Consider the following 22,111-nt stretch of genomic DNA (forward strand, 5'->3'; position numbering starts at 1 on the left):
AGTCGGTACGCTCACTTCTAGACACATGCTTGTCAGTCCGATATTATTTGTCCACGATGCAAAATCAGATGCATATGGGTTGATGCATATGCACAGGAAGTCTTTGGTCTTTGATTTGACTTTGGTGCCTGGTTAAAAACATTGAAGTTGAGAATACCGTCGTGTACAGTAGTTGATGGGTACAATGTATCTTGAAATCCACCGTAAAGTTTACAAATGCTATGGCGGAGTATAACTAACCTCCGAGGCCTAGAGCTTGTCTAATTTGTCTGATAGACATGAGGAATAGAACTGTGGACTTGTAGTGTATTTCCTCTCGCTGCACCAGGAGGTTGCACCTGTGCAGTATCTCGGGATATAACGCCTGGGCTGATGGGTCCTCACTCAAATCGTGTGCCTGATGATCATCTTTCAATATTTGTCTTAAATTTATCACGGTTTCTAACAAGTAAGCATGGGTATATGTTGCGCATCCAGATTTGAACTAGCATTCACCTGGGTAAAGACTCGGGCCGTGCCTCTCATTACGGACCACGGGTCATAATGTAAATGTCCACGGGTATTTTTTTGAGCCATACCACAATAAAACTAGATAATCCATTGTGTTTTTGTTTTATTTGAAGCCTCATGGAAATGGAATGGCAACTACTAAATCAAAATCAAAATGCCGCTCAATGATTAGGTAAAGAGAAACTCCTATTGACATAACAAGGTAAAGACAAATCCCAGGCACTGGATGCAACAGGCGCCTGTGAAACGCCAACTCGCAAGAAGCGGGAAGCACATGAGTAAAATAGTGAGATCGTAATAATTGCGAATGGCCAAATATAGAACACAGAAATAGAATCAAAGCTGAAGTTCGAATGTCGTGAAAGAAACCGCTCATATCATTCCACGTCGTACAAAATACGTAAATCCATAGCTCATAGCGCCTTACCTACGACCATACTCGCTATTGCGAGGCGATGTATGGTTTTCAAACAGATCTTCCAAGTACGCACTTGGTGCGCGACCGCCCTGAGCCTGGTTCTGGTTCAAGTTTAACGAACTGCTCGAGGCAGCTGCATACGATTGTCGCGAGTTATGAGGATTATCTTGGTAACCACCTGTTGGCGGTAGAGATGGCGAGCTTGCAGCGTAATTTGGGGGTGACACCATGCCAGCATGAGGGTTGATAGAGTCTCGAGTTGGCGTGGAGGTGCCAGTAGCAGCGTAGAAGCCGGCGGGGAGGTAGCTTGAGTTTCGGTTGGCGCCGGCGGCATTTACATTAGGATTCGATCCACCGGCATTACCTGCAGTAGGCGAATAGAACAGTCCGCTGCTGTTGCTGGGGACTCGTCGCGATGGCTTGTATGATGCGCGAGTGGCTGTGCCAAGCTTATCGAGCGAGACGTCCATTGCTGGTGCGGCGGAATAAACGGCTGTAGAGCGCTTCTTTCGACTGTGGCGTAATAGGCGCTTCGACTCGGCAGATTGTGCCATGGCTGCGCGCCGTACTGAGCGATTCACGGACCATGCCACCATTCCCCGCCAGGCGAGGACGGCCAGCGCAATAAAGCCGAGGATGGCTCCCACAGCAATAAAAACGGTTCCCTCGGGCGTATTGGATGTTTGTAAATAGGGCGCTCCGACAGTTGGGGGTACGGTGACAACTGCGGCGGCAGTTGTGGTCGAGGATGAGGATGTTGATGTCGTTGTTGTGGAAACGGATGATGTTGTTGTGGTGCTGTCAGATGAAGTGGAGGTGGAGGAGGAGGAGGTAGAAGATGTCGTAGACGACGATGTCGAGGAAGTCGTGGTTGTGGAGTCCATGGTAGTGGAAGTAGTCGAGGACTCCGACGTTGTACTTGTAGATTTCTCCGACGTTGACGTAGTGGAAGAGGTTGATTCAGTAGTCGATTCAGTGCTGCTAGTCACGCTAGGGGTGCTTTCAGTGGTGGAGCGATCGTCGGTGGTCTGGGCGTCGGCAACGGTATCCGTAGTCTTGTCACTCGCCGTCTCCGCTGACACTCGAGCAATGATGGCAAATAAGAGAATTACAAGGAACAAAATGCTCGGCCGAGCCTTTCTGAACCGACGTGATAGAAGTCGCATGGTGCCTGGGTCGCCTGGTAAACAATTGAATTGGTGATCAATTCTCCACAGCGGGTCTCGGGGTAAGCGGATAATATGTATGTAGTGTGAGCGTAAAAAACAGTAGAACCGCCAGTCCCTAGGGGACAAGAAAAGCCTGGAGTATGCAAAGAAATTTCCTGGTAAGAAGATATCTGGTGTTCCCTCTATTCAATAGAACGATCGCTGATGTTGCGGCTTGGACGATCCAGGGGGAGTGCTTCTAGAGGTGCTAGAAGGATCTCTGTACGGGGGCACAACCCATTGGGGATCTTTGTTAAAACGAGTGGCAGTCCCCTCACAACGAGCGAAAAGGTCCAGTAAATAACGAAAGAGGAAGAGAGGGAGAAAAGTTCTTTCTGTGTAAACGAGAAGTCGAAGGAAGCGAAAAGACGCCAAGTGACCTTCTCTACGCTACGCTAAACGGGGCGCCTCAGGCCGATGTGTCACATGATGCTTCAATTCTAAGTGAAATAGCAATTGTGATATATCATACAAGAAAACTAAAATAACAATGCCCCTGGACCCGAGATTGAAAAGAAAAATTCAATTGTAGCATGCATCGAGCAAGGTATGAACTTGCACCAAAAACATTGCAAATGAGAAATGTCACCCAACTTATTTACTGTTGCTTTTTCTGCACAGCACCGGATGTGTCCTTCTCAAAAGCGGCGTAAGAGACCTCAAGGCTGGACAAAGCATTGACACCGATGTAGAGAATCATGAGGAAGAAAAAGGAGGCCAGGAAGCCCATGAAGAGACCTGTTGGGTGATTAGTATCGAAGAACGCCCCTGGTTATATCAAAATGAGTACGAACCTGGCGTGAAATACTGATATGTATCAAACAAAGAGGTTTGACGACCCAAAGAGCCAGAGGGGCTTGAGTCAGCGCGGGCAGAGTAGTCGCGCTTGAGGTCCATGTGGACATTGTCGTGGTTGAATTCTTCGAAGGGCTCGTACACGACAGAGTCGCTTTCAGGGAACTCCCTGGGCGAGGTGACGTAGATAATAGTATACTTAGAGGAGGAAGGAATACGATCGATGATATCGGCAAGAAGGCCATCTGGCGAAAGTTAGAGCTAAATAAATATGACCTAGCGGGGCAGCCCACGTACCATTGTCGGAAAGTTGTTGGGTGCGGCTGGAGCTTAGAGGAAGCATAGCGAACTCGATGTCAATGACCCGAGGGCCAGACTCAAAATATGTGGGATAAGATCCGGCTTTTGAATCGTTGTTAGTGTGAGCTCTTCCGAGGTGTCCCTACCAGGCTCAGGACGGATCATGGATCAACATGGCAACTCACAGGAAGCATCAATCGCGGTCGTTTCAGCTCCGCACTTCTCTACCAGTAAACTCTTAATCTGCTTTGCGTCTAACTCTCCGACAACCTCATTCACGCTCATCTTTGAATGAATCGACTTGTCCTTGCCCAGCATCTTCGCACCGAGGCGGGGTGCGGACTTGCGAGTCGAGAAGTCGGAGCTGTGCACGCCAGGCTGGGAGACGACAACATAGTAGTCTGATGGACAGGTGCTCAGAGCGGAGGAAATTTCATCGTACACGGAAGCGCCATTCTTAATATATGCGGAGTTCGTCAGGAGCCTAGACAATCGATTAGCTGGCGAAAGCTCCCCAAGATTCGCATGGGACATACTCGGAGGTCGATGCCATGAAAAATGGAGACGTGTCACGGAAAGCATCAACTGCAGCTGCCCCAAGGGCGAGCAGCCCGAATTTGCTCAGATGCATTGTGTTTAGTTGGAGATGGTGTCGGGGAGGGTGATGTTGCCAATGGAAGGTCCGACTTGGCCTCGGAGGCGGTCGATGGGTCCGGCCCGCCTTGAGCTTTTTAGAACCAACTTTTTTTTTTCTTCGGTGCGATCAAACTACAACAACGCCGTCACATCGACATTTCCTTTAATTGCTGTGAACTAGTGCTCTACTAGCACATTTGTGTTCGCCATGGGTCCCTATTTCAATAATAAAAAACGCAGAGTGACCGTTGACAAAGTGGAGGAGGTCAATTTCGACAACGATGCCCGCCATGAATATCTTACTGGATTCCACAAGCGCAAGGTGCAGCGCGCCAAGCATGCACAGGATATCGCAGAAAAGAAAATGAAAGAGGAGAAAAGACAAGATAGAAAAAGGGTATGTGGTCCTCTTACTCAGGCGGTCGAAAATCATTTACCAACACCCAGGAATTATTAGCTTCGTGAAGAGCGAGCGGCGGATTTCAATCGAGTCATGGAGGAACACAAAAGGCAACTTAAGCGCATGAAAGAGGAAAACGACAGTGAAAGCAGCGGCTCGGACGACGAGGACGATCAGGAATGGGAGGGTATTGAGGAACCACCGGCCGTTGACTACGAGGCTGAATACATCGACGAGGACAAATACACTACGGTGACTGTTGAGGAAATGGACACCTCCCGAGAAGGACTCCTGAAGTCGGTCCGCGGCGAAGACTATGCAGAGGAGGAAGCCAAAAAGGCGCCAGCCGAGACGGCAGAGCCAGAGAAAAAGCCTGCCAAAAAGTCCTGGAAGTCAGACAAGCCCAAGAAGAAGAAGAAGCAATTCCGATACGAGAGCAAAACAGATCGCAAACTCACGGCGGCAAAGCAACGGGCATCAAAGTCGAAGAAAGCCAAGGCCCGGAGAGAAGAGTGATCGCTGGCTACTTCCCCCGTTTATATCTTTTTATAAGTGCGATTTGTTGATACCATGTTATCTAAGTTTCTTTGGAGTTATAATTTTGTCATTGAAAGCCCTGATTGTCAATAAAAAATTTCTATGATTCACGAGAACATTGACCACAAGAAGGCCATTAATTCGTGCAACAGGGGATGAGGCGACAACGTAGTCAACATGGCATAAATAGCTAGAAGACACTGTCCCCAGCATGATAGAGCGGCAAGTAACGCAATCGGTCACAGTATGAGAAAAAAATAGCTGCTGGAACAAGGGGAAGAAAGCCTGCATCCAACCCAACCTGACACCCGACACCCAAATTCGGAGACTTTCCCAGCTTAAACGTTGCTGATGGAGACCTCGAGCTCTTGCAGCTCCTTCTGCAAGTCGTTGAACTTCTTTGACATCTCCTCGTACTTGGACTCCCACTGGTCGCGCTCGGTCTCAAGTGCTTGCACCTTGCGCTCGAAGTGACCAGCCTTGACATCGGTTTGGCGGAGCCTGATGCAAAGGAAAAGAAAAAAAAGTTAGAAATGCAGTCTTGTAATTTATAGTGGAGATGAATAGACCATACTTCTCGTTGGATTCCCGCAGGGTCTTCTCGTTCTCCTCAGCCTCCTCCTCAAGCAGCTGCACTCGGCGCTGAAGAGCCTCGTTCTGGGTGTCGTGCTGGGCACTCGTGGTAGCAGCATCCTTGGCATCCTTCACGGAGCCCTCCAGCTTCTCGACCTCCTCTTCCAACAAAGCATTTCGGTGGTTGAGGGATGTGATTTCCTGCTCCTTGGACAGGTTCTCTTGCTCCAGAGTCTTGATCTTGCCTTGGAGGTCCTCGTTCTTCTCGTGGGCTTCGTCGGCCTCAATACGGAGATTGTTCATACGCTATTCCCAGAATTCATTAGCATTAGTTTCCATGAGTTGTGAATGTTAGAAAATTAGGGGACAAAAGTGTGATGCGGGCGATATGCACAGACGGGGGGAGGGGAAAAGAGGTACAGCTGTCCAAGCTACCCCGCCAGACAGGGGGGGTTATAAACACTCACCTCCTTGATGCGATCCATTTTGAAATAGTCAACGACGACAAAGTAATATGTATGAGTGAAAGGAAGAAAAAAGGGCTATCGCTCAGCGAAGCAGGGAGAGTTGGGATGAGATGGTGGGGTTGGGTGGATTGGGGAAGGAAGAATAATTGCTGACTATTTACAGTGAGTTAAGTTACAGAGCACTTGAGTCAGGCACCACTAAAACACTCTTCACCTCTTTCACCCATTTTACGCTGGTACCGTACAGTGGACTCCCCGCTTTCACCGCCTAGCCAATGACAGCACTACGATCGCCCGCGTCTCCACGGGCAACCGCTTCCCGACAACAAGTCCTTCCATCTAGAACTCGACCCATCCGCGTCTTCAATTCACCGTCTTTTCGAAGCTGCATGTGTATCCACAATCCAAATCCGCCAAAATGCTGGCTCTCCGTGACCAGGAAAACCTGGTGAATACTCATCAAACTGTCGCCGCAAACAAGCCTTTGAACCAAGGAACGAAACAACTAGCGCCAAAGACTCCGGGAAGAAAGGTTCGCCTGAATGATGAAAATACTACGATCGCGTTCGGCAAACAGACTGTGAAAGGCAATGGAAATCGCTTGGAGAATGGAAAACCCGTTAAAGATGTGTTCCAGACCCCTATGGGTATGTGAGCTCTGTTGTGTGGGATACAAATGTGTTGAATGGACAATATGCTGACCCTTCGGCTGATACAGACACAAAGAATCGTGCGCCTCTGGGTAACAAGACAACCAATCTCAAAGCTAAGGGTCTCCAAACGCCAGCTCCCTTCGGAGGCACATTGAAGCCTGAGAAGACCAACCGAAAGGCCTCAACTCAGAAGGTCAAGAAGGCTGCCCCGGTGACGCAACAACCTCAAACGAAAGTCCATGTCGATACGGTCCATGACGATGTGCCGGATATTGAATACATGCCACCGAAGCCTAGAGGTACTTACCTGATCAGATCATAAAGAAATATGTTTGACTATGGTGCTGATAATCTCCAGATCTCCCAGACATACCCGATGACCTTGCCTACGATACCACCTACCCTCAATTTAAACCCCGGAACCGTGCCATTGGGCTCGAAAGCGTTTATGGAAGACAAGAGGTTGGCAGTGATGGTCTCACACGAAAGCAGCGCAAGTTTCAGGAGGACTCTATCAAGTGCGACAAGTATGTCGATGAGATGATCATGAAGCAATTGGATAATGTTGGATTTGGCGAAGCAAGCGAAGACGAGAATATCAGCCCGCCTCTCCGGGCACCACAGGGACCGACTACTCGCTCTAGAGTAGCATCACCCGCCCCTCAACCCGCCCGAAGCATATCTACCCTTCGCTCTCGAGAGGCTGCTGCTGCCCTGTCTGCACCCAATGTCAGGTCTACCCCAGCTAGGGTCGCCGCTGCTCCTAAGTCAAGCATTGCATCCTCTATATTGATGCCTAAAAAGCACGCTCGAGTCCCATCTAACCCATCAACTATGCGGAATACCGCTGCTGCTGCGAACGCCAACACTACCGTTGGTTACTCCAAGGGCCGAAGTGTGTCATCTACACTGCGCCAGAATACCGTCTCAGAGCAAAGCGCGAAGACCAAACTCTCCCCTGAGACCTATGTGCAGCTTTACGGTCTTCCCTCTATGGGATCAGAGATGTGGATCCGTTGCAAGGCCGCTGGCTACTTCGATACCGATGAGAATGCTGGACAGGAGCTTGAGGAGTCTCCGTCGATTTTTGAGGAAGATGATGAGGCAGACAACTTTCAGCTCACGCTGTAGATGTCATACCTCTTTGATATTACTATTGGCCATAGCAATGGACTTGATTCCTGTTACTGAATAACTTCGCAATTGTATTTTCTTTGAGTTTGTTTACTTTATCTGGGCTGGAGTATGGGAAGGATGAGTCATGAAATGTGCTTCTTATGAAGATACCGCCGGAGGACGGTAGAAGATTATTTTGGGGGCTTTGAACAGACTTCTCCGTATTTGTCATGCTTAATTTGCATGAATTCAATTTTTTTGGTCTCCAACAACTTTGATCCTACCGCTCGTTTGTCTGGGTCATACATTTTCTCTATACGTAGCGGTTTCCAACCTTATTATTATTAAAAGAACCAGAAGGAGGATAGCTACATACCATCTTTGAAATTAAATTCAGTTGTACAACCACCATTTACTTTTAAGTTGAACAATCTATATGGTGCAACTCTATAACTTGAACTTGAAGGATCTAGTAACCGCTGCAGAGCCAGGGTAGTACTCTATCTATCTGGAGTCTTCACACGTATGTAGTACCTGTAGTATGTACCGGATTTTAGGCCACATACGTAAATGCGACCAAGCGCTGTCATAATATATAGACGCCTACCTAGGTATGGGGTTCTTAATATAATTTTGTATTCGGCGGGAGTCCCTCCGCCTGGTCATCTCTCTGTATTCGTTAGTTAGCACACTAAATGATTCCAATATAGCAACGGAACCCATACCAGAGCTTCCGCAAACCCAGATATCTTGGTGAACACCCGCGCTGTGTATCTCATTCATGCCCTCAATTGCCTGGGGAGAGAGCGCGTCCGAGTAGTTCACGCAGTTCAAACCCTCAGCATTTGGGAAATATTCTAGCAGTATTGCTCTCAGTTTAGCTTGTCACGGGCGAAAGATTGTAAAGCAGGATAAAATGCAGCGGGATCCATTCAATCGATATAGCCGTAGAATTTTGGCACGAAACCGCGCGTACAGACACCAGAAGCGAGAAGCTTCTTATAAGCATTTGATTCGCAGCGAAATCTGTTCACATCACGACCTTTTTCGGTATAGCCGCCGTTGTCGTGGAAAAGCTTCAATGCACACTTTTGTCCATCCAGATCTACCTCGAATATAGTAGACGAATCAGATCACGTGATATACCTCATAATATAGATATCAGAGGGGTCCATATGCTTCAAGGAAGCGCTTCTTAGATACATTGTTGTGTAGGAAGACATATTTCTCTCCAGGCGGCAAGGGGTGAGCGCTAAGACGGCCCCGGGGAAACGGAAATCCAACTTGCGTGGCCTAAAATCCGGTGTATATGCTTCCAAATTTATACTTCATTTCTCTATTTCAAAGGTTTCAATGTTTAGCTGTAAGCCCCAGGGCTGCAGCTATCTCATGGTATTTTCATATTGAAATTATACTTATATAGAAATTCTATTATACGGTATGAACAAGATGTGTCTAACCTTCATCTATTATTTACAGTTTACTCTTGGGGAAGTCTTCTCTCTTAGTCCCGGCATTGATCTTAGCAACCAACAGCGCCTCTTCCGACAACCTAAGCATATTCTCATCCGAATGCCGGCTTCGATACTCCTTCCAAAACTTCTCATCCGCCAACCACCCATTATACCACTTCTGTATCCATTGACTCGAGACACCAGCACACCATCCTACCCTATCAAACACAAACGTGTGCTCCCCATCTTCCAGAACAGCCTTTTCCACTGCCCCAGCGTCAACACCCCCATTGCCCCCCGCAAGTGTGCCGGTAACCTGCATCTTCGCATCTTGCGCACCAGGCGGCGAAAGATAGCTCTTACCAGCGAATACAAATTGAACACTTGGTCTCAAATGTGGCAAATGTCGAAAAGACGACCAGCATTCTGGACGGGAGAATAAGAATGGTCTCTCTCGTTTGGGACTCCAGTCGGCTAGTAGTAGTCTGTCGAGAGACTCGGGCTCAAGGTTGGGTGTGGTGTAGGTCCATGATTCTTGATGTTTTGTTGTTGTCAATGTTACTGCTTTTGATCCGACTTTGGGATCTGCAGGATCATAGATAGCTGTTGGGACATTGCGAAGACAGTAAGTGAAGTATCTTTCACGTGCTCGGGGGTCCCATCGCTTGAGGCCTTTTGATAAGGCTTCTTTTGCTTTTTCGGCGCTGGGCCAGAGATCCCGACGGCGACTTGAGAAGATCGCTGGGTTTGGGGTTGGTTTGGAGCTTGAGCCTCCGAAACCTTCTGCCATGATGACGGGATCGAAAAGAACCAGTGTGGAGAAAAGACGTGGGTGGATGATGGAAAGGTTTACTCTGCTCATTTTGTTAGATCGGTTTCCAAGTGTTTGGGGAGGGAGGTAAATTTTGTGGTCTTACAGTTGGGCACCTCCCATGCTATGCGCGACGCCAATTATTGGACGAGTGAATTGGTCGCGAAAATGGTTGACCATATGGAGGAGATCACGAGAGTGATCCCACCAGCCCGCTTTGAGTTGGTATCCTTATTAGCATCCTCTTCTTGCGCTGGTCATCGCCACGGTGCTATGATACAGAAATTTGAATGGGAAACATACTTTGATCACCTTGGGTATATTCATTGAGAACTCCACTTGCTCCTTGGTTGGATATGTCGGCTACCCAGATTCCACGTACCGGAATTTGTTTCTGTTTTAATTCGGCGTATAGGTCTTCCCAGAGAGGCTCGTACAATTCTTTCGGAGTACCATTCCCCGGTGCCCCGATAATAGTGACAGCATTATCAGGGATAGGCATAGGAAGATCCAAAGGGATATATTGCTTGATAGCGATTTGGAGGACAGTTTCCTGACTCTCCTTGGTACTGTTCGGGTAATCTCGAATGTGTTGACCTGGGAGCGTATGCTCGACTATCTGGAAAGGGAGAGTCATCGTGAATAGGTAATCCGAGAGAAATTATCCCGAGACAAGAAGCTCAAAAGAAGATTAAATATGGATAATGGATAATGTATAAATGTCCTCTCGCTGAGAGAGGGTAGATATAGAGTGACGTTCGTTGCCAAGCGGAGATCCAGACCCCAGTTAATGCGGAGCGTGATCGCCTATAGTAACCATCCAGCCCCCGCACTAAACGCTGCCCAGAAATGCCGAGGCTCAGGATCAGGTACCTCCTGAATCGGACGCTATTGTTTATTACTAGATAAATTCCAGAGTAACGGCCAAGTGAAACCGAATAGCCCCCGGGGCCGAAGTGACGGTATTTGGACGTAATCGTATGAACTATATGCCCGCTTGGCACTTGGCTTTCAGGCATATTTATAAAGTTTAGAGTTGATTTTCATTCTATACGGCCCCCACGTGGGATGGGGCCACTGCATTGACTTCAAATGATGGGTTTACTGTGCGAAAACTTGAACTCCATGCCTTCAAGTTTGAAATAGTAGAAACTAGGACTGGGCAAACGTAAGCAGCACATTAATATAATTTAGCCGGGCATTGCGAAGTCATTACTAATCGACTCTACACATGTCATTCTCTAAGGTGAATATATGTATGGCCTGGCTTGCCCAAACGAATTGAAGCTCAACAATCGTTAAAGCAAGTGGTAGCGATACTCCATCATGATAGTAGCGTTTGTTACATAGCATCTCCACCGGATCTTCATACAAAATTGTAGTATACGTAGGCGGGTAGTTTGTAGGCGGGTCTAGGCTTTAAGTGCACGGAGCACCACTTAATATACTCCTCACCGCCCCTGGAACTGCCATGATACTATTTACACTCTGGGGTTCTCCTATTTAGCTCTTTCGTACTCGTCTCAATTGGAAACCTCGCCGCTATGACGACCACTCATCCGGAGTCTACTGTGGACTTCGAGTTCATCCAGACTCCACCTGTTCTTGAGCAGACCAAGCCCGCCTTCGACTGCGGCGTTCCTACTACTTTGGTGAGCAGATAGATAGCTAGTATCTAAGCTCGGGACCAGCTCTGAGCACAGCCTTTTGTAAAGCTAAGGTTCTAATGATTTTTTTGATAGTATCCAGCTATCAAGAATGCTCCAGTCCCGGCCGATTCCCCTGGTAGCGACAGCTTCTCCAATGGCTTAATGATTGCTCTCGTCCTGTTGGTGCCTTGGTGGCTTGCTCGCCAGGTTGGCGGAGGCTTCTATACTATCATCTTCTTTGCCATTTTCACCACAATCCCCGTTCTTATGGCTTTCTGGACCGTCTCCTCCTCTATATCTCCCCGCAAGACCGAGAAGGCCAAATACTGCGGCCGCCCTGTCGAGTATTACTTGAACTTCCACAGCGAGCATGACAAGGCTACTTACCGTGGTAAGAGCAAGATTCCCATGGAGGTCTTCTACGAGAAATACTTCAATAGTGAGGTGGACTTCAAGATCGATGCTCTAGAGGCACTTGAGTATCGTCATGACTGGGCAAACTTCAAGTTCACCATGGGTCTTTTCAAGCACTTCTTGTTTGGTTTCATTCCTGAAATGCTGCTGCACACCCGTTCTCAGGGTAAGTTGTTCTATATAATTGAATTTGCTCCATATATTCTCTATTTCCATTCAAGCTAACTGTTATATAGATGAGGAGCAGGTTCGTGACCACTATGACCGCGGCGATGACTTTTACGCCTGGTTCCTCGGCCCTCGCATGATCTACACTTCTGGTATCATCAGTGATGTCAACAAGGAGGAGACCCTCGAGGAACTTCAAGACAATAAGCTGGCTGTTGTCTGTGAGAAGATCGGTGTTCAACCTGGTGACAAAATCCTGGACCTTGGCTGTGGATGGGGTACACTGGCCAAGTATGCTTCCGTCCATTACGGTGCCCACGTTACTGGTATTACACTCGGCCGCAATCAGACTGCCTGGGGTAACAATGGTCTCCGCAAGGCTGGCATTGAGGAATCTCAGAGCCGTATCGTTTGCGCCGATTACCGTGATTCTCCCCGTGCCGATGGTGGCTACCAGAAGATTACCTGTCTTGAGATGGCCGAGCACGTCGGTGTTCGTCACTTCTCCACTTTCTTAAGCCAGGTTTACGACATGCTTGATGACGATGGTGTCTTTTTCCTTCAGATTGCTGGTCTCCGTAAGTCCTGGCAGTACGAGGACCTTATCTGGGGTCTTTTCATGAACAAGTACATCTTCCCCGGTGCTGATGCTTCTACCCCTCTGGGCTTTGTTGTCGACCGCCTTGAGGGCGCTGGCTTTGAGATCAAGGGTATTGACACCATCGGCGTTCACTACTCTGCTACCCTCTGGCGCTGGTACAGGAACTGGATGGGCAACAAGGACAAGGTCGAGGCTAAGTACGGCAAGCGCTGGTTCCGAATTTGGGAGTACTTCCTTGCTGCTTCCACCATCACCTCCCGCCAGGGTGGTGCTACCTGCTGGCAACTCACTCTTGTCAAGAACATCAACTCCACCCACCGTGTTGAGGGCATTCAGTCCCAGTTTGGCCTTACCGGTGCTCGCCAAGCTGCCATTGACCGTGCCAACGGTACCCTTCCCAAGGCTCACGTTGTTAAGAAGGATCTTTAGATTCTTAAGCTGTTGTCCGTTCTCTTATGTGCTGGTCCGATACGATCTCCGTGAACGGTAATATATCAATCAAATGCCCAATGAAGTCGGAACAACGGCAATGTGCTCCATTAATCGCAGCGCCGAACATGTTGTACATAAAATTATTTAGACTCATGATACGACTATGACTCTAAGCAAATATACTTCAAACTGCCTGTATGATGATGGAGGGTGATATGGCACTGTGGTTGAAATGCTTGGGGCCTGGGGCCTATCAGGCTATGTGTCATCTTCATATGGCCTAATTATCCTAAGCTCTTAATTAAATAAGATGTTCTCTTAGAAGCTCTTTTTCTCTTACTAGTGTGCACAAACCCGCACAAATCTTGGGGGAACTTTTCTGGCTGGATATTTGACTTTGGTAGCAACCGTACCAAATGCAGGAATGCGACTAATATTAAATCATCTAAACTTATGAAACCATCACGAGGCTGTATATGACCAATCGCCGGTTCTTCCAAGGAAGGAAACCATGAATCCCTTTAGTGCGGTAGACAAGAATTAGCCAAAATTTTTTACAAAAGTTCAAACTGGGCAGCCCATGGTAGTCGTATGTAATCATGACCTAACACCCAGATGTATTTCTCCGTCCCTCCCGGGCGGTATAGTCTCGTCCATACCAATTCTGAACTAGTCCTCGGCCAATAATGACTAATACCAGGCTAATATTTACAATACTAATACAGAACCTATTTCTCAGCTGAGATCTACGGGTGATACCCACCAATGACAATAAACTATATCATCTGTATCAAATCAAGTTTAAGACAAAACTGACGTTTGGAATTACAGGATCTTACATATAAAATGTCCTTTGGCGCACAGTCGAAGAGACCTTCTATGATCAACCTTTTCGACACATTTCAATATTTTATCTACTCTCGCAACGTCTGCCGCTCCTCTCACAATGTCCAATCAAGATAGTAACCAGAAGTTCAAACTTGAGAATGTCTTCAATGTCAGAGACAAAGGTATTGACCTTGAAGGCTTTTGATTATTATTTTGATCTAATCATTGACACATAAATTATAGTTGCTCTTATCACAGGTGGTGGATCAGGAATCGGGTTGATGGCCACACAGTCCCTCGCCGTGAATGGTGCGAAAGTCTACATCGTCGGTCGCACAAGTGAAAAATTAGAGCGTGTAGCAGAGATCCACGGAAAGAATATTCCAGGTCAAATTATTCCTGTTACGGCCGATATCACCTCGAAGCAATCAATCCATGAGCTGGTTGAGGAAATTTCATCCAAGGAGTCCAAATTACACATTTTGATCAACAACGCCGGCATCAGATCTGCATCTCACGATACCAGCCTCAAGGACCCCAAAGAACTCCAAAAGGAACTATTTCATAACACGAGCACCTTCGAAGAATGGGAAGAAGTAATGCGCACCAATGTCACGCATTCCTTCTTCACTACTACTGCCTTCCTCCCTCTCCTTACGAAGGGATCAGAGGACCCCGGTTGGTCCAGCACGGTGGTTAATATGACTTCAATTTCTGGAATCATTAAAGATGCTCAGAATCATTTTGCTTACAATACAAGCAAGGCGGCTGCTATTCATCTTACGAAGATGTTAGCTCATGAGATTACTACCTCTGGGCTGAAGATTCGAGTCAACAACATTGCACCGGGGGTTTTCCCGTCGGAAATGACGGCTATGGAAAGTGATGAGCAACAGAAAAGTAATCTTCCCAAAGATAAATTGCAGGGCAAGGCGCCTGCTGGGCGGCCTGGTAAAGATGAGGATATGGCGGGGGCGGTACTATTCACTGTTTCGAATCAATACCTTAATGGGCAGACTATTGTTGTGGATGGTGGATTTTTGCTTCAGACTGGAACTGTTTGAGATCTATTTGAATGTTACTCTACAATATTGCTCATGCTATCAATCAGGATAAAAGTCATTAGTGACATTGCACTTCACTTCCTGACTCATAAATTACAAATGATCATTTTAATGTGTCTGTCCTTCACCACCCCCCCCCCTTCCCCTTTTTTTTTTGCGCATGTTAATATTGAGATGGTAATTTCGCGTTCAGAATTGTAGATGAATTCGTGTATATTCACTAGTATGATGAAACCGACATAAGTACCAAACAAACTGTCCTTCTCAAATTGATGTGAAAGCCCAAATAAGAAAAGATCGCGTCTATTTAACGCGTGACACCTCAATTTCATCCTAATAGCAATAAATATTGTGTTAGCTGTGTCACGAAAGAAGAAAGCTCAGTGAAAATAATTACCTCAAAGTCACCAGGCATGATCAAGCCTTTAATACCCCAGCTTTCCACCCCGGCATGCTGGCGCATATGCTCACGATACTTGGGAGCTCCAGGCCGAACCACATTATCCGCCACGATCAAAGATCCAGGGTGAAGAAGCTTAAGGTCTTCACAAACCTGAAAATCAGATAGATAAAGTTCCTCGTCATGATCCAGAAACACAAAGTCGATACTGCTAAGCTTGCCCTCAGCTTGGAGTCTCTTTAGCGAATCCGCCGCAGACCCCACAACAACCTTGACAACATCGCTCAAACCAGCGAGGTCAATCAAGTTCATAGCAATGGATGCAATAACAGGGTCAAACTCAAGACTCCAAAGACGAAGTTCCTGTCCTGGTCCTGCAGCCTGACGCATAGCATCACCAAACGAGATGGCAGAGTAGCCCACATACCCACCAAACTCAACCAAGACAGAGGGCTTTTCCTCCTTGATCAGGTTCACCACCTTTGGCCCTTTGTCTTTTCCAATATTGATGAGGAACTCTTCCTTTGCAGCGAACTCATCCATCACAGCACAGATGGCGGCCGGCGAGCCACGCAGCTGCTCCAGCGAGGGGTGACTGTAGATGTATTTCAGGAGGGTAGCCTCACGGCCATCGTGGGATTCGACATCAGTGTTATTGAATTTAGCTAGTGAGGGATACTTTGCAAGTATATCAGCTGGGATTCCGGACATTTTGGGAGGTTGGATGGTGTTTTGGGGAAAATAGAAAATTGGAACTATGAAAGTGCGGAGTAAAAGTAAGATTGGGGGAACGCCTCCTTTTATACTTGTTGCCAGGTTTTAGGCCTCGCTCGGCCCAATTTTTGGCCGCATTATTACTTTTTCCCATAAGCCTGTATTATCTATTTGTTACATTGTGGTTTATTAGTTTCCTGTTCTTTTGGTCATCATTGGGTTGAGTAACGTGTTGCTTTTGGAGGGGGAAGATTGCCCCTCTCTTTTTCAGCTTTTGGCAAATCAAGCTTCATCTTTCCACGCCCTCTACTTACGCTATACAGTGTCTTTTTTGATACCACTATAGGATTGAAACCTATTAAACAATATTCATGTCATATTCGTCAAAGAAAATTATAGATGAATGTGAGTATGTATGTGGTGAGTGAGAGGGTCAGAGATTTTTGTTTACTCGGCAACAAGTAGATGGGCAGACGCAGGCTAACTTCTTATGGAAACAATTACCTTGTCAATCTCAATAGAAGTCTCAATTTGTCTAGGGACGACTGTAATTGCTATTTAATTTCTTGTGGTACAGAAGAAGGCTGTACAGAATCTATTTGAACTAGATCTATGGGAAGCAAAAGTGGGGATAAGCGAGAATGGAACTCGAGCGAAACACATTGATACCACATTACTAACACGTTTTATAAATTACAATAAGATTCATGCACATCTACCTGTAGTTAACTCTCCGGGGATAACGACAAAAACGCGGTTCTAAAGACCCGTGAGGCGCGTCGTGCTCTCTCCTTGACCCTTCACCATCTAAGCATCGTTCCCACGCTTGTGTATTCTATTTTTTGTTCCTCGTATATATAAAGATCTCATTTTTTTTATACTTCTCATATCTTTTCTAAAATTCAATCCATCTCAATGCGCAACAACTCTTACCTGATTCTCCGCACACTGAGAAATCTACAAAAGATTGTACGATAGTGTATGCTGGAAATGGTTTAGCGTCGGAGAGCAAGCGGAGGTAGGCGGAGCCCGCGTGGGGGCGGTTCGCTGATTGGTCAGATCTATTCTTTTGCCACAGCACTTGAGCGCGCAAGTTGCACCTTGATTTTTGGATAACTTCAGGAAAAGTATATAGTAAACGAAAGAGGTATATCATATTAAAATGAGATTACAATCTATGTCTATATATGCCGTTCATTTATTAACTGTGTAGAGCTCTGTTGCCCCACACCTGGGCACGTTCTATTGCAATTCTCCTTTGGGTGATTTGGCATCGGTAGCCTGGGCAACCTCAGCTTGGCCCTTCTCCTCGTCATTTTCCTTCTCTTCGGACTTTTCGCGTTCAGCCGCGACCTTCTTCAGAGACAGCCATTCCATGAAGATAGGGCCGACAATCGAAAGACAACTGGTAGCAACAGCCACGTAAAACGTCTGTGTAAGGGCCTTGTTGTATGCACTCAACGCCAAAGGAAGCTGGTCTGAAGAAAATAAACTCCTGAATCCAGTTGCACCTTTTGATACTACTAGTGATGCATCGACATCAGGTAGTAATGAGTTGAAGTTTGCAACCAGTTGATTTTGAAACACAGATTGACCAATCGGCAGAACAATCGCACTGGCCAAAATCTGGGTGAATGTCAAGATAGAAGTAGCGATGGGCATATCTTCCTTAGGAACAGCTACCGATGCAACCAGCATCATGTTTTGAGCACCCAAACCAATACCCGCGCTCAAGAGAACTTGATAGCCGAACCAAGGTCCAATACCGGAGTTCAGCTTGAGAGTAGTGAGAAGGCCTGCACTGATCGAGGTAATCACCGACGAGATGAGAATTAATGGAGTGTAGTATCCAACTGTCGAAGAAATAACACCACCAATGATTGCAAATAAAACCATTCCCACAAGACTGGGGAGGTTGTCAATTCCTGATTGCTCTGCGGTTGTGCCTTTGACTGCCTGGAACCAAATGGGGAGCTATGAAAGTTAGTTGGGGGCTTCAAATTTGCTTAAACTTAATTAACAGTAATATCCAACTTACATAAAAGATTACAACGAACATCCCAGCTCCCATAAAGCCACCATACCAGGTGGCGCCCCAAATGTTTCGATTTTTAATGACGCGCGGAGGCACAGTGGCACGCTCGCCTTGCCAAACTTGAATCCCAAGAAAGACAATGAATAACACGCCAAAAACGACAAACAAGGCAATCACTCGGCCGCTATTCCATGGATAGGTAGAACCACCCCATTGCAAGGCGAGAACTAAACAGATGATAGAAGGTGCCAAGATAACGAATCCCGGCAAGTCGAATTGTTTCAACTGCTCTTTCCAACTAAGACGAATCACGGTGCTCGAATTGGCGGGGAGGCATAGCAAGATCAATATGACGGCAAAACCACCGAATGGAAGGTTGATATAAAAGCACCATCGCCAGGTAAGTCGGTCCGTAAATACACCTCCCAGGCTAAGAATGAAAATTCAAGATTAGCGTTGAAAAGAGGACGGAAGTTGACGAGAACTCACATTGGTCCCGCTACACTTGCGATTGCGTGCATACTGGATACGAGGCCCAGATAAACAGGACGGATTCGCAAGGGCACCAGTCTGTTTATAATGATAAGTGCCCCTGAGAAGAGACCAGCAGCACCTAGACCTGCGACGGCTCGCCCGACAATGAGTGCCACGGAGTTTGGTGCAGTGGCGCATACAACTGAACCAACTTCAAAGATAAGGAGTGCAATGAGATAAACCCATTTGGACGGGTAGAATGTGTAAAGTTTCCCATATATCAGCTGCACTGAGCAGGTCGCAAACATATACGAACTGCCGTACCATCCCACATCGTCGAGGGAGTTGAATTGAGTTGTGATTTTAGGGATAGCCGTTGCGAGGATAGTTCCATCCTAATTCGAGAAACTGTATTAGTTTATGCTTCTCTTGATTAAAAATCTCCTAAGAAAACCTACCAACGACATGCAAAATAATGATGCACAAAGAGCGGCTGTTATAGGAACCAAACTCCAAAGCGATAATGGTGGTTGAGATGATTTTTCTTCTTCGCTGGCCGTAGTTGACGTATCGGTTGGATCTTGTTCTTTAGGTTCTTCGGTTATTGTAGTTGTCTGATCATCATTCCTGACAGATGGAATGCTAGTAGTCTTGTGTGAATTGCTCTCCGCAGTACTATTGACCTCGAGGGTCATATAGTTCCTTTCGTGCATATTTGTAACAAGGAACAGTAAACTCGATAAAGCAGAATCGATAAAAAGACTTTTGTAAACAGTCAATGTGTCCTTTCTTCCTTTGTAGTAGTGTTCAAAATGAAAACGTCGATTTCATAGTCTTATACATTTTTTCTCCGACATTAGTCGCAGCGTCCACCCGATTTGGGTAAAGGGGGAGGCCTAATTCGGCCCCACGGAATCCGCGGGCCCGTGGACTCCGACCGGACCAGTTCTGACTCTCCTTGACTCATTCTTGCATATACCATATACGCACAAATCGTCATGGCTGAATCCGATAATACAGAGCCAATTCATAGTAAGCGGCAAAGATTATCACTAGTTCCAAGAGCGGTATGCCTTCTTTGCAGCATGGATTCTAGGTGCATGGAAGATCGGGCACTAACAGCGGGAACAGTGTGAAGGTTGTAAGACTCGGAAGGTAGGGACCATCATTTCCAGTGTTATTATAGCCTCTTAATAACCCGGAGAACATGGAAATTCAGATCCGATGCGACCGGTCAATCCCATGCTCGAATTGTCGAACATCAGGAATCTCTTGTGAGAAGGTTGATCCGGCGCCCGAGAAGAAACCAAAACCCGGCCGGAACACTCAGTTGTAAATATTGCTGATCCCCAGATGAATGGCAATAACTCATATTTCATGTAGAGAGGACCATGTCACAACATTGGAAGAGCGGCTCCGTGTGCTTGAGAATGAACTCCGAAGCCACCGGCCTGCTTCGGATCCCTCCATGAGCTCCACACCCAACACAGATATTACGCTAAGAAGCAATTCAAGGACTATACCCATCTCCAACGTGCCGATCACTATATTTGAAGGGGATTCTTCATTCACAACTCAATCCGCTTATGCTCGAGAAACAGCCGAGAGTATGGCCAATTTGAATAATTCTGCAGCTGGATCTAACCTGGACGCAACCCTTCATTCGCTAAAAAGCCTCCTACAAGCACCGTCACAAAGCAATAGAGCATATGATACAACAATTCACCACTCTGCTCAAATATCTTTACCTTTGCCTGTTGATTTGGTATTAGCAATGCTTAGGAGGTACCAGGGTATGTCCGCCTAGCCACTCGGATATCTTTGAACTTTTTATTGACTCTCTATCTTAGTGAAAAAACCTCTTTTTCTTTCCTCTTACCCTGTCAATGATCTATCGCTAGTGGAGAACATCTGTCAAAAAGTATATTTTCCCATGCGCCCTGTATCTGCAGGCACTGTTGCAGCGATGCACGGGATGTTTTATTTCCTGATGAAGGAGTCCGTCACAATGAAAGATGAAATGGCAGAACGACTCAAATTTGAAGACCATATAGACAATTGCAAGAAGAGCTTCGAGGCCGCCATAGAGGGATATGATGTTCTTTCAGTGCCCACCTTCGAGAACATTATTGCGCTGACTATGGGTGTGAGCATCCATTCCTTGTCTTCAATAATATCACACGGGAACCCCATATGCTGACCTTTGAAAAAGGCCATGAAAGCCCAAGACGAATCGAAACCACTCGTTTGCTGTCAAATGGTTTCGGCTGCTGCTCGCCATTCTCAAATGCTGGGGTACCATCGAGAGTCAACCTACAAGAGAGACCAAGACAGAAATTCGGAAAATAAACGTCGAATTTTCTGGTGTATTTATGTTTTCGATAAGATGATGTCTCTTCTTCTTGGGAGAGCCTCTTACATCCAGGATTTTGACATTGATGTCCAATGGCCTTCCTCGGCTTCAGATCCGACAATCAGACCCTGGGACGACGCTTTTTGTTATATGATCAGACTTTCCTCAGTGCAGGATCAGATATACAACAAACTCTATTCTGCTAGTGCTTTAAAGGCCGAGCCATCTGAACGAGCAAAGCGTATTCAGGAACTTGAATTGGAAATGGAGAAATGTCGCAAGCAAAGATATGAGGTAATTGATATATCCTAATCATCCTCATATCACGCGTTGGCTAACTACGAGCCCTGTTCAACTAGATTGACGCGAGCAAAATCGACAACCCGAGTCTTTTTGACATATGCCAAAGAACATGGGACATCTTGTATTACTCGGCTATGACTTCTCTTCTGCGAGCATCGTCCTTGTTGGACAAAGGTGCTGAAATCGGACCCAGGTGCTTTGAAGCGGCGCGCTTGAGTCTACGGAGCCATCTGAAATGTTTCCCTGATTACAGGGACTCTGATATTTTTACGATCTCAGACTATGCGAACTGGTTTGTGTTTTCCCTTTCATTCCACTTATGTAACAAAATAGTTGATCGCTCATCCTTTCTCAGGGTCTTGCTGTACTCGTCATTCACGCCCTTTGTCGTGATATTCCTCCACGCCATTGCCGCGACCAGCATAGAAGATGTCAAATTATTAGAGGAAGTCGTTGCAACCTTACAAGTCGCCCGCGGTGTTTCTAACGCATCGGAACGCATATACAGTATTGGTGCCAATTTTGCTCGGGTAGCCCGAGGCTTGGTCGAAGCTCAAAAATCAGTAGGGAGGTACAATGAACAAGAAGACTCGTTGAAACTATCTGATGATACGAGAAACGCCCATGTTTTTAACCCTGATATCACACAGGATCCTTCTATTGGGGTTGATATGATGGACTATCTTACGTATCCCGAAGCCCAGGATATGTCTGCGCTCTTTGGAAGTTGGGATAGTGGACAGCCAACTGCGATGGAGCTTTTTGGAATGGGAAACGAGGCTCATCTTTGATTCAGAT

At 46.6% G+C, this 22,111-nt stretch overlaps 11 protein-coding genes across 11 annotated transcripts; 5 read left to right on the forward strand and 6 right to left on the reverse strand.

Moving 5' to 3' along the window:
• Positions 1-933: 933 nt before the first annotated feature.
• N7478_001143 (uncharacterized protein) lies at positions 934-2,094 on the reverse strand (the record flags this gene model as incomplete). The annotated part of the gene is made up of 1 exon (XM_056917358.1): positions 934-2,094. The coding sequence occupies one exon, from the start codon at positions 2,092-2,094 to the stop codon at positions 934-936; it is 1,161 nt and encodes a 386-aa protein (XP_056785238.1).
• A 640-nt stretch (positions 2,095-2,734) lies between these two features.
• N7478_001144 (Ac45/VOA1 transmembrane domain-containing protein) lies at positions 2,735-3,862 on the reverse strand (the record flags this gene model as incomplete). The annotated part of the gene is made up of 5 exons (XM_056917359.1): positions 2,735-2,874; positions 2,931-3,176; positions 3,229-3,333; positions 3,417-3,715; positions 3,768-3,862. The coding sequence occupies 5 exons, from the start codon at positions 3,860-3,862 to the stop codon at positions 2,735-2,737; spliced, it is 885 nt and encodes a 294-aa protein (XP_056785239.1).
• A 213-nt stretch (positions 3,863-4,075) lies between these two features.
• N7478_001145 (rRNA-processing protein RRP17) lies at positions 4,076-4,783 on the forward strand (the record flags this gene model as incomplete). Its single annotated transcript, XM_056917360.1, has 2 exons — positions 4,076-4,264; positions 4,325-4,783. 2 exons carry the CDS (start codon positions 4,076-4,078, stop codon positions 4,781-4,783), a joined length of 648 nt encoding a protein of 215 aa, XP_056785240.1.
• A 359-nt stretch (positions 4,784-5,142) lies between these two features.
• N7478_001146 (tropomyosin) lies at positions 5,143-5,862 on the reverse strand (the record flags this gene model as incomplete). The annotated part of the gene is made up of 3 exons (XM_056917361.1): positions 5,143-5,305; positions 5,379-5,683; positions 5,845-5,862. 3 exons carry the CDS (start codon positions 5,860-5,862, stop codon positions 5,143-5,145), a joined length of 486 nt encoding a protein of 161 aa, XP_056785241.1.
• Positions 5,863-6,262: 400 nt separating this feature from the next.
• N7478_001147 (uncharacterized protein) lies at positions 6,263-7,628 on the forward strand (the record flags this gene model as incomplete). Its single annotated transcript, XM_056917362.1, has 3 exons — positions 6,263-6,491; positions 6,563-6,796; positions 6,856-7,628. The coding sequence occupies 3 exons, from the start codon at positions 6,263-6,265 to the stop codon at positions 7,626-7,628; spliced, it is 1,236 nt and encodes a 411-aa protein (XP_056785242.1).
• Positions 7,629-9,086: 1,458 nt separating this feature from the next.
• On the reverse strand, positions 9,087-10,515 carry N7478_001148 (alpha/beta hydrolase; the record flags this gene model as incomplete). The annotated part of the gene is made up of 3 exons (XM_056917363.1): positions 9,087-9,921; positions 9,985-10,093; positions 10,182-10,515. The coding sequence occupies 3 exons, from the start codon at positions 10,513-10,515 to the stop codon at positions 9,087-9,089; spliced, it is 1,278 nt and encodes a 425-aa protein (XP_056785243.1).
• A 907-nt stretch (positions 10,516-11,422) lies between these two features.
• Positions 11,423-13,139, forward strand: N7478_001149 (putative cyclopropane-fatty-acyl-phospholipid synthase; the record flags this gene model as incomplete). Its single annotated transcript, XM_056917364.1, has 3 exons — positions 11,423-11,530; positions 11,621-12,107; positions 12,178-13,139. The coding sequence occupies 3 exons, from the start codon at positions 11,423-11,425 to the stop codon at positions 13,137-13,139; spliced, it is 1,557 nt and encodes a 518-aa protein (XP_056785244.1).
• Positions 13,140-14,088: 949 nt separating this feature from the next.
• On the forward strand, positions 14,089-15,034 carry N7478_001150 (SDR family NAD(P)-dependent oxidoreductase; the record flags this gene model as incomplete). Its single annotated transcript, XM_056917365.1, has 2 exons — positions 14,089-14,152; positions 14,214-15,034. The coding sequence occupies 2 exons, from the start codon at positions 14,089-14,091 to the stop codon at positions 15,032-15,034; spliced, it is 885 nt and encodes a 294-aa protein (XP_056785245.1).
• Positions 15,035-15,337: 303 nt separating this feature from the next.
• On the reverse strand, positions 15,338-16,145 carry N7478_001151 (O-methyltransferase; the record flags this gene model as incomplete). The annotated part of the gene is made up of 2 exons (XM_056917366.1): positions 15,338-15,367; positions 15,432-16,145. 2 exons carry the CDS (start codon positions 16,143-16,145, stop codon positions 15,338-15,340), a joined length of 744 nt encoding a protein of 247 aa, XP_056785246.1.
• A 1,245-nt stretch (positions 16,146-17,390) lies between these two features.
• Positions 17,391-19,370, reverse strand: N7478_001152 (MDR family MFS transporter; the record flags this gene model as incomplete). The annotated part of the gene is made up of 4 exons (XM_056917367.1): positions 17,391-18,122; positions 18,187-18,613; positions 18,673-19,052; positions 19,116-19,370. The coding sequence occupies 4 exons, from the start codon at positions 19,368-19,370 to the stop codon at positions 17,391-17,393; spliced, it is 1,794 nt and encodes a 597-aa protein (XP_056785247.1).
• Positions 19,371-20,590: 1,220 nt separating this feature from the next.
• Positions 20,591-22,104, forward strand: N7478_001153 (fungal specific transcription factor domain-containing protein; the record flags this gene model as incomplete). The annotated part of the gene is made up of 4 exons (XM_056917368.1): positions 20,591-20,803; positions 20,870-21,304; positions 21,370-21,605; positions 21,669-22,104. 4 exons carry the CDS (start codon positions 20,591-20,593, stop codon positions 22,102-22,104), a joined length of 1,320 nt encoding a protein of 439 aa, XP_056785248.1.
• Positions 22,105-22,111: the final 7 nt, after the last annotated feature.

This window comes from Penicillium angulare (genome assembly GCF_028827245.1).
Source record: "Penicillium angulare strain IBT 27051 chromosome Unknown utg000001l_segment0_segment0, whole genome shotgun sequence".
Classification (NCBI taxonomy): Eukaryota; Fungi; Ascomycota; class Eurotiomycetes; order Eurotiales; family Aspergillaceae; genus Penicillium; species Penicillium angulare.